Raw genomic sequence first — 10,854 nt, forward strand, 5'->3', positions numbered from 1 at the left:
ATTTATATTTTGGTCCATACATTGTTTTTCCATAGATTGCGTTGTTGCCGTTCTCGTTGTTAGTGTTAATCAGTTTAACCATCAGGGTCCAAGTTGAACTATGCGGTTGTTCCCTGTACTTCGACCGGTACTTCTCTCTAGGGTTTTCGTCATACTTGTTCCTGGTTATGGTTATACACTTTGTTGTACGTCGCTCTGGATAAGAGCGTCTGCCAAATGCCTGTAATGTAATGTAATGTAATGTAATGAAGAGTTGCAATATATTGATAACATATTTAATTTCCGTATAATCTGTATATTATATTCAGTACATTTCCATTCAGAGAGAAAAAGAGAGCAAGAGAGGGAGAGAGAGAGAGAGAGAGCGAGTAGAGGAAAAGGAGAGAGAGAGAGCGTTTTTGTATTCATATTTGTCATATGGAGTTCCTGGTGTTTTCCCGATCAGCAAGCCTGGCCTTGTTTGAAAGGCTCATTCTGTCGTGGTGACACACCTCACCGCCGTCCCAGCCCCCACCCCCACCCCCACCAACACCCCCACCCCCCAGCCTGTCTGGCGATGTGCCTGGCAAATTAACCACCTCGCCTCATTCCGTCAGATCGCTGAGTGCACTGCTCCATCGCCCCCTACTGGACACCACCGATGCCTAGAGCAGGAACCAGAGAGGGAGAAAAGGCGGGAAAGCTCTGGCAGCCATTTTGTCACCAGATCAGCCATCTCATGGCACAGCACCGTCACAAAATGGCGCGGGCTGAGTCACTCGTGCAACAGGAGAAAGAGAGCGGGGAGAAAAGCCCTCTTTCCTGCCATCATTTCCCACAATTCCCTACCATCATTTCTCACGATTCATCTATTAAACAACTTTGGCCCTGTCACCCCTTGTTTGAAAAACGCATGTGTGAGAATTTATAAAACTGTATGGTAGGTATCAGCCTGTATGTATGTGTGTGTGTGTGTGTGTGTATTCTTGTGAGATAGAATCTGATTACATATTTCGATTGTATATTGGACGACATCTGATGCAGGTGGCCAAATTGCTCTAATAAACCTTTGTACTGGGACACAGAAAATCTGTCCCAGCACTAGACTTTATCCCTACAAACTGTAACTCCAGTGGTCTCACTACAAGTTTGGTCCGCAGGGTCTCCGCAGGGTCCCACAGGGTCTCCGCAGGGTCTCAGGGTGAGTGTGTAAGAGACATACGATTAGGCATCAGTCTGCCTGCCCTCCGGGAAACGCAGAACCAGGAAGATTCCAGCACACAACAATGCGAAAGGGGCGGGGTTAGATTTGAGAAAAGATTTCTAAAAAAATGGCAGAAAAAAAAGGAGCCAGATTTTGAAAATGCCGCATAGGCTACCGCCCACAACTACAAGGTGTGGAATTCTGGGAAATTCCACACCAGTTTCGCGCACCGTTAATTGATTTCAGGAAATAAGATGAAAAAAATTGAAAAAAACCTTTGAACCCCTGGGTTTGGTGACAACCTTTCACCCCTTGAGAAAAATCGGGATCGTCTCCAACAGCCTCCTCCTGCTGCAGCTTCCGGGGGGTGCGGGTTTTGCTCGGCGTTCTCTTGGGTGTTTTAACTTACCGCCTGCACCGCCTGCACCGCCTGTCCGCAAGCGTTAGGGCGCATCTGTCACTTTTTGCAGGCATTTGCAGGCAGTGTGGCGGCGGTAGCACAGAACAGACCAGTTTCGGTGGGTTGGTGTTGACCCAGTCTGGCTGCCTGCGTCTATCCGGAAACCACCCCGTCCCGTTTCAGTCATGACCAAACTGCGGGCACGCCCTGCACTGCGCGGAGTCAGGGCGTCCCTCCACCGCCCCCTACTGGAGACCTGAGGTGGTGAGACAGAGAGAGAATGGGTGAGGGAACAGCCAGCAGCCATTTTATCGCCTAACTGAAAGGCTCAGAAACGGCACAAAATGGTGGAGCGATAAGGCAGTGTGTGAACAGGAACACCGGAGGAGACAGAACCTTTCTGATTATGACACGTCTTAAACGGCTACATTCTGGCACGTTCCAAAACATCTTTACAGTCGGAGGGGAAAACCCCCAAAAAACCTGGACTAGTTCCCCATGGGTAATTCACGGGAGATTGTGCATTCATATGCGCATTATATTGACATACATTGACATTGACATTGATTTTTCTGATATGTTACATTACATTACATTACATTCATTTAGCAGACGCTTTTATCCAAAGCGACGTACAAAAAGTGCATTTTCATGATCGTAGACAACTGCTGAACACGGGTTCAGTAAGGTACAATTACTTATTTTGTAAAGCTATTTCTAGCCGAGAACAAAGAACACTATCCTGGTCTGACATCTGCAAAGCCAAACTAGGCAGAAGAATAAGCTACAGTATTAGGACGAGTACAATTTACCAAGAAGTGCAGGGAAGGGGCAACATGTAACAAGTGATAGGAAAAGGGTTTTTTTTTTTTTTTTTTTTTTTTAATATATACAGCGTGGTGGTGGTTATTCTAGGTATAGTCTGAAGAGATGAGTCTTCAGGCCACGGCGGAAGATGGATAGTGAGGGGGAGGTTCGGAGAGGGACAGGGAGTTCGTTCCACCACTGGGGAGCTAGGGTGGAGAAGCTCTGTGATCCCTTTGGGCGGGTGGGAGGGGTTGCAAGACGCCCTGCTGCCGCAGAGCGGAGTGGTCGAGCAGGCACATAGAATTGAGTTATGTCCTGCAAGTAGATGGGGGCTGTCCTGTTAGCGGCAGTGTAGGCAAGGGTCAGGGCTTTGAATCGGATCCTGGCAGCGACCGGTAGCCAGTGAAGTGATCGCAGCAGAGGAGTGACATGGGAGAATTTGGGGAGGTTGTAGATGAGTCGGGCAGCGGCATTCTGAATCATCTGTAGTGGCTGTATGGCACAAGCTGGCAGGTTTGCAAGGAGAGAGTTGCAGTAATCAAGGCGAGAGGTCACCGTAGCCTGGACGAGCAGCTGGGTGGAGTGCGTCGTCAGGTATGGTCGAATCCTCCTGATGTTGTATAGGAGGAATCTGCAGGACCGTGATGTTGCCTTGATGTGCTCCTTGAGGTCCAGCTGGTCATCCAGGACCACCCCCAGGCTCTTTGCAGAGTGAGAGACAGTCACTGTGGTGCCATCAACCGTGATTGAGAGTTCACGAAGCAAGGAGGTCTTGTACGGGAAGAAGAGCAGCTCAGTTTTGTTGAGGTTGAGCTTCAGATGGTGGCTGGCCATCCAGGTGGAGATGTCAGCCAGGCAGGAAGAGATCTTATCATTGATCTGTGTGGCCGAGGGGGGGAAAGAAAAGAAGAGTTGTGTGTCATCTGCATAACAATGATAGGAGAAGCCATGTGAATTAATGACTGAACCAAGAGATCTGGTGTATAAGGAGAACAGCAGAGGACCCAGTACAGATCCCTGCGGCACTCCCGTAACAAGTGGATGAGAGGCAGAGGCAGACCCCTTCCAGGTGACCTGGTAGGTCCTATCTGCAAGATAGGAAGCGAACCAAGACAGGGCAGTCCCGGCAATTCCCATCCCAGCCAAGGTGGAGAGGAGTATTTTATGGTTGACTATGTCAAAAGCTGCAGACAGGTCTAGAAGGATCAGGACAGAGGAAAGGCGTGAGGCTCTTGCAGTGGCAAGTGCCTCCGTCACAGCTAGTAGTGCAGTCTCTGTTGAGTGCCCGGATCGGAAGCCAGACTAGTGAGGGTCTAGCAGGTTGTGTTAAAGGACAATATTTTGTGTGTGTGTGTGTGTGTGTGCACGGTTATGTGAGTGTGAGCGTGTGTGTGTGCATGGTTTTGTGCGTGTGTGTGTGTGTGAGTATGCGTGTGTGTGTGCACAGTTATGTGAGAGTGTGTGTACTGCTCTGCGAGTGCACTGGCATGTCAGCAGGCGATGTGGTAATAATGTAACTGTGGTAACTCTTTGGCATGCGGTCAGAGCTGCTCTGGAAAGTCCCGCTCCCGCCATTTCACTTTTGCTTCTGGGGCGCTTTGGCTTCAGCGTCTGCGAAATCACCTGATCTGCCCATCCCCACCCCTCCTCACCAAACCCAGCCAAACCCAAACCAAGCCCTGAGTCTCATGACTGGAGGTCTGGGGCCGTATGTATCAAGCCACTCAAAGTAAAAAATTAGTCTCAAGTGTAACTTAAGTGTAAGAATTGGTGACTTTTACCCCTACACTCACACTAAAGAATAAAAGTGATTTATCAAATTTCTCTTGACTTAAGAATACTCTTAACCTGTCAGGTATTTAAGAGACCTCTGGGGCTCTCTTAATTTGGCTCGGAGTAGGCAAGATGGCAGAGCTGCGAAGACTGAGACGCGCACGTACCTCCCGAGACAGGAAGAATGTTTTACAAATGTTTGATTATGCACAATTAATCAAACATTATTGCTTAGATCATCAGGGAATCATCTTAGTCATCGATCTTGGGCGGGATGTAATATTACCATCAACTTTGAGAAGTAGCGTAATTACGGCAGAGATGCAAGGCATTTTAACGCTGGGCTTCCTAGCCACAGGAAAAATGCAGTTATGCAATGCTGATGATTTGGGACCATCACAACCCACCATCAGCAGGGTAGTGGCAAAAACTGTCAGCCCTTGCAGCAACTCACATAGTGAGGAGGTTTATAGAGTTTCCAGCCTCTCCTCAGTTAATCTGCCAGAAGCAAGCTGCATTTATGCGGCTTCTAGTGGGCTTCCTGGGGGTGGTTGGAGTAATTGATGGCATCATGGCATCACAATCTCCAAAATTCTTTCAACTTTGTTCTATTTTTCTAAAACTTAGATACCTCTATGTGTATTATGTTGAAGGAAAACATGATCCTGGTTACTGCCAGTATGTGATATGTGTATTTCATACGTCTATCAGAATGCCTATGTAGTATAAACATATATCATATTGAGTAAAATGATCAGTGTTATTAAAACTCTAATAGAGTTTATATGAGTGCACACTGATTAAAAGGTACTCTATCGTAGTTTCACTCTGGGAATTTGTGTGTGCAAAGTGGAAGGTGGCAATAAGTTTAAAATAAACATTTCTGTTTTTGTTTTTATTGAAGAAATAGCTCACCAACTGAGCTGTAGGTTAAACTTAATTTTTTAAAAAGAAGACACTTCAAAAACAGTTTCTCTCCTTTATTTAATGTGCTCATTTTACAAACACGTCAAAACAAGCAGGAAATCTTAACGCCAATCAAGCTAGCCATGTTCTTTTGTTGTTTTATAGTCATATAATAAGACAGTACATATCAAGATCTATCAATGTGACTCTGAATCTAAAAACCAAATCTTCCTTTTTACTTGGTATAAATGCATAATTAAATACAGGAGAAGCTTTACCCTAACATTCTTGAACGTACATTCAGATTCAAATAAAAACAGTATGTACTCTTACCCATCACCAAATTATACCCAAAAAGCACTTGTAAATTAAAATCAACTTCAGAGGAAAGACATGAAAATATGAACAGCTCAAAAAATTTAAAACAGAACAAAACGTAAAACCGAGAGCTTGTGTTAACTGAGTATTAACATCATTACTAATTTATATGTTACTAATTACATACACCTTTAATGAGCCTGATAATTAAGTGTGTTGCTTATAATCACAGGCTTATATTCACAAGAAACTGCTCACACCAAATTGTTAGATTTTTATTTATTTATATGATTGCCTGACATGGGGAAACATAACATATGAATGCCTGTTCCATGTCATATGCCATATGCTACAACTGGGTTACTAGCAATTGCAAATTTAATTGTGTTATTAGAAATGAAAATTTTAACGATAAACCCATGAATCATAGTTGAGACCCATTCTTGTGCCAAATGTCAGTACAAATGTTTTGCTAATGAGCTAACTGAGCCAGGGGTTACTGGTGGAAGCAAAAATCAGCAAACACATCGACCCTCCAGGAATGGAACTGCCCATCCTTCTCAGGGTGCAGTCCAGACAGGGGAACATTACCTTCTTCATTGCAGAACATTGCTGTTCTTTACTTCATTTCTATTGTTGTTCCCTTTCTGTTGTGTGCTGGGGGCTCATTCTCATTCTTCAGTGAGTTACACACACAGATAAACACAAGTGCTCTCATCTATCTAAACCGTACAGTGTTTAAATCTAAGAGAATATGAAGCAACAGGACAGCATTAACACACTACGTTTTGTTAAATGGAACCCTTAATCCAATGAAATTTATTAACAGAATTGTCTTTAATTACTTCCCCACCTCATCTGATATGCAGTGAGCATTCTGGCACAAAATGGCTGCCGTGCATCACCCAGTGGGGGGCGACACAGCAGTGGTGCCTGAGGTGGGTTAACCCCTCTTCACTGTAGATAGTATTCAGAGATAGTGAGATAATCAAGTCGCTATATAAATGCAATGCATAATCATCAACATTGTTTTGGGGATTAAGTTTTGAGAGCTTCTTGCCAAAATGGGTGGCCAAACATTTTGTTGAGTCGACCAGTTTAGTTTATACGAGAATGTGAATGATCAATTAAACCTCTAAATAACAATCATGTTTAAGAAAATGCCAAGATTATTATTTTTCTAAAACTGCTCTGAGGGGGCTCCAGACTGCCACCAGCTGTAGATAATAATGATTAAAAAACAGGTGTGTGTGTGTGAGTGTGTGTGTGTGTGTGTGTGTTTGTGTGTGTGCGTGCGTGTGTGTGTGTGCGTGTATTGTACGTGTGTGTGTGTTTGTATGTGTGTGTGTGTGCAAGTGTGTGTGTGTGTGTGTGTGTGTGTGTATGTGTGTGTGTGGGATCCTCTTGCTGTAGCTTTCCTCCAGCTCCTCTCCTGTAAAGACAGCAGTACAGGGTGATTAAACTCTGCTCTGGATCCAGGCTCTAGTACAGAGCTACAGACCTGCAGGGTGGACCTGGTGAAGCTGCATAGCCTGCTCTGGTCAATATCCACTTCCAGCCCATTCTGAAACGGCGACCTCTCATTGGATAGCACTTTACATCTGTGCTCATTCACACAGCCTTGTCTGTTACTAGCCTGCTGACTGCTGGCTAAAGAAGTTATTAGCCATAGCTACATATCAACTCAATGTACACAATGCATTCAAAGCAATATATAGTTTCAATATATAGTGTAGGGGGTTCCCCAGTATCCTGGATAAATGCCAAACCTGGCTCTCTAAAACTTGCCACCTAAACATCGCTTGATTTAATAGGCTAAAAAAAAAAGTTCTCTCCCTCTCCACCTTAGCTAATGTGTGGTAAGCGTTCTGGTGGAAAATGGGTGCCGTGCATCACCCAGGTGGGTGCAACACATTGGTGGAGATGAGATCCCATTCATCACTGTAAACAGCACTATGAGCGTTCGAAAAAGTGCTATATAAATGGAATGATTCATTCATTCATTCATTCAACATTAGATAAATCCAGACTTACGCAATATGGAAAGAATCAAATAAATCAAGGCTTTATCGTCTAAAAAGTTATCTATAATGTAACCGTGGTAACTGGAGTGTGGAGACTAAGACACATTAATACAATGGAGTAACTAACTGTGTGTTCAGAAGAGTGATGCATTTCGGTAACTGAGGGGATCTGTACAGAGTAGGTCTACAGTAAAGGGACTTACTGTGCATTACGCAGTCTTTACTGAGATCTCAGGCTTTTACTGCAGGCCGGTCAGAGCCCTCAGAATCCGTGTCAGAGGCTGCAACGAGAAGCTCAGTCAGAACCCCAGTTCAGCAGAGCTCAGTGTAGCTCATATCACACACTCAGCTCATATCACACACTCAGACTCATATCACACACTCAGTCTCATATCACACACTTAGCTCATATCACACACTCAGCTCATATCACACACTCAGGCTCATATCACACACTCAGCTCATATCACACACTCAGCTCATATCACACACTCAGACTCATATCACACAGTCAGACTTATATCACACACTCAGCTCATATCACACACTCAGACTCATATCACACACTCAGGCTCATATCACACACTCAGCTCATATCACACACTCAGCTCATATCACACACTCAGGCTCATATCACACACTCAGACTCATATCACACACCCAGGCTCATATCACACACTCAGACTCATATCACACACTCAGACTCATATCACACACTCAGCTCATATCACACACTCAGACTCATATCACACTCAGCTCATATCACACACTCAGTCTCATATCACACACTCAGGCCCATATCACACACTCAGCTCATATCACACAATCAGACTCATATCACACACTCAGACTCATATCACACACTCAGGCTCATATCACACACTCAGCTCATATCACACTCTGACTCATATCACACACTCAGACTCATTTCACACACTCAGACTCATATCACACACTCAGACTCATATCACAGTTCAGGCTCATATCACACACTCAGCTCATATCACACACTCAGCTCATATCACACACTCAGACTCATATCACACACTCTGACTCATATCACACACTCAGGCCCATATCACACACTCAGACTCATATCACAAACTCAGGCCCATATCACACACTCAGCTGATATCACACACTCAGACTCATATCATACACTCAGTCTCATATCACACACTCAGCTCATATCACACACTCAGTCTCATATCACACACTCAGCTCATATCACACACTCAGACTCATATCACACACTCAGCTCATATCACACACTCAGACTCATATCACACACTCAGTCTCATATCACACACTCAGCTCATATCACACACTCAGCTCATATCACACACTCAGGCTCATATCACACACTCAGCTCATATCACACACTCAGCTCATATCACACACTCAGCTCATATCACACAGTCAGACTCATATCACACACTCAGCTCATATCACACACTCAGACTCATATCACACACTCAGGCTCATATCACACACTCAGCTCATATCACACACTCAGGCTTATATCACACACTCAGACTCATATCACACACCCAGGCTCATATCACACACTCAGACTCATATCACACACTCAGACTCATATCACACACTCAGCTCATATCACACACTCAGACTCATATCACACTCAGCTCATATCACACACTCAGTCTCATATCACACACTCAGGCCCATATCACACACTCAGCTCATATCACACAATCAGACTCATATCACACACTCAGACTCATATCACACACTCAGGCTCATATCACACACTCAGCTCATATCACACTCTGACTCATATCACACACTCAGACTCATTTCACACACTCAGACTCATATCACACACTCAGACTCATATCACACACTCAGGCTCATATCACACACTCAGCTCATATCACACACTCAGTCTCATATCACACACTCAGCTCATATCACACACTCAGACTCATATCACACACTCTGACTCATATCACACACTCAGGCCCATATCACACACTCAGACTCATATCACAAACTCAGGCCCATATCACACACTCAGCTGATATCACACACTCAGACTCATATCATACACTCAGTCTCATATCACACACTCAGCTCATATCACACACTCAGTCTCATATCACACACTCAGCTCATATCACACACTCAGACTCATATCACACACTCTGACTCATATCACACACTCAGACTCATATCACACACTCAGGCCAATATCACACACTCAGACTCATATCACACACTCAGCTCATATCACACACTCAGACTCATATCACACACTCAGACTCATATCACACACTCAGGCTCATATCACACACCCAGACTCATATCACACACTCAGACACATTTTACATGTTTAATCTCAACTAACAACCAAGTAACTCATTTTATTATGCAATACACCCAGTAACATCCATGTCAGTCAATCAAAAACTATTCCAGAATTCCAGACCTGATTAAGATACAGACATTCAGCCAAAGACATGCGCATACACACACACACGCACACACACACGTTACACACACACACAAGGGACAGCACTGCAACACAGTAGACTTATAAACAGGAGTAATTACAGTCTGAACTCTGGGTATTTGTACTTGATTATAATGACATTCATAAGAATTGAGTAAAGGAGTAAATATACTCACTGCCAGTCTTCCCGTAGCCTGGAACAGAGACACACAGTTAGAATCATACACACAGCATGTCTGACTGTTACTGTGAAACTATTAAACTCTGTGAAATGTTTCAGTGTGCCAGCTTTATGATGTCACTGAACTGGTGTCTCTCAGAGTTAAGGTGTGTCAGTGGGTCTGTGTCTGTTACTCAGTCTCAGTATCTCTGTGTGTCAGTGACTCTCACCTGAGCTTCTCTTCTTCCAAATGACGACACCGATGACGAGGGCGAGGATGAGAGCGCCCACCACACAGCCGATGATGATGCCCACGAGGGGGCTGCTGCCGTCTGGATTACCGTCAGGGGGAATCACATTAAACACACACACACAAACATGCACACACACACGCACAGGCACACACACACACACACACACATGCACAGGCACACATGCACACACGCACAATGTTAGGTTAATATACTGCTTTTTTGATATCTTCATTTGACTCATATCTAAATCATCCCTTTGCCTCACTAGTTGACTTAAATCCATTCAGTGTATCAGTGGTTAGTGTAGAGAGAGCCAGAGGTTCTACTACTGAGCAGCGCAGTGTGTTTGAGGTAAACCTCTCCCTCTCTTCATTCTCTTTCTCTCTCTCTCTCTCTCTCTTTCTACCACAAAGGAAATTTACAGAGCCAAACCCAACCCCAAACAGTGATGTCACAGGTGTTACACCTCCCCGTTCCCTCACTGTTGAGAATGGATTGAGAACATTTAGTGTCTTCAAGAACAAGGCATCATCATTTGTCATCATATGTCTCTCCC

The 10,854-nt window shown here is 44.4% G+C and overlaps 1 protein-coding gene across 22 annotated transcripts in view; it reads right to left on the reverse strand.

The window, feature by feature from the left end:
* Positions 1-5,128: 5,128 nt before the first annotated feature.
* The window catches only part of LOC135262093 (BOLA class I histocompatibility antigen, alpha chain BL3-7-like), a 95,884-nt gene continuing 90,158 nt past the window's right edge, over positions 5,129-10,854 (reverse strand). For 9 of the 22 annotated variants that reach the window (XM_064348930.1, XM_064348943.1, XM_064348925.1 and 6 more), the window contains one exon: positions 5,129-6,737. In XM_064348930.1, coding sequence (XP_064205000.1) covers positions 6,568-6,737 — 170 coding nt within the window. In that variant the 3' untranslated portion in view covers positions 5,129-6,567. Of the gene's footprint in view, positions 6,820-7,614; positions 7,693-10,060; positions 10,079-10,274; positions 10,377-10,854 lie in introns of all 22 variants that reach the window. The other 13 variants (XM_064348931.1, XM_064348937.1, XM_064348934.1 and 10 more) reach the window with 7 other exon arrangements.

Source organism: Anguilla rostrata, chromosome 8, assembly GCF_018555375.3.
Source record: "Anguilla rostrata isolate EN2019 chromosome 8, ASM1855537v3, whole genome shotgun sequence".
Taxonomy (NCBI): Eukaryota; Metazoa; Chordata; class Actinopteri; order Anguilliformes; family Anguillidae; genus Anguilla; species Anguilla rostrata.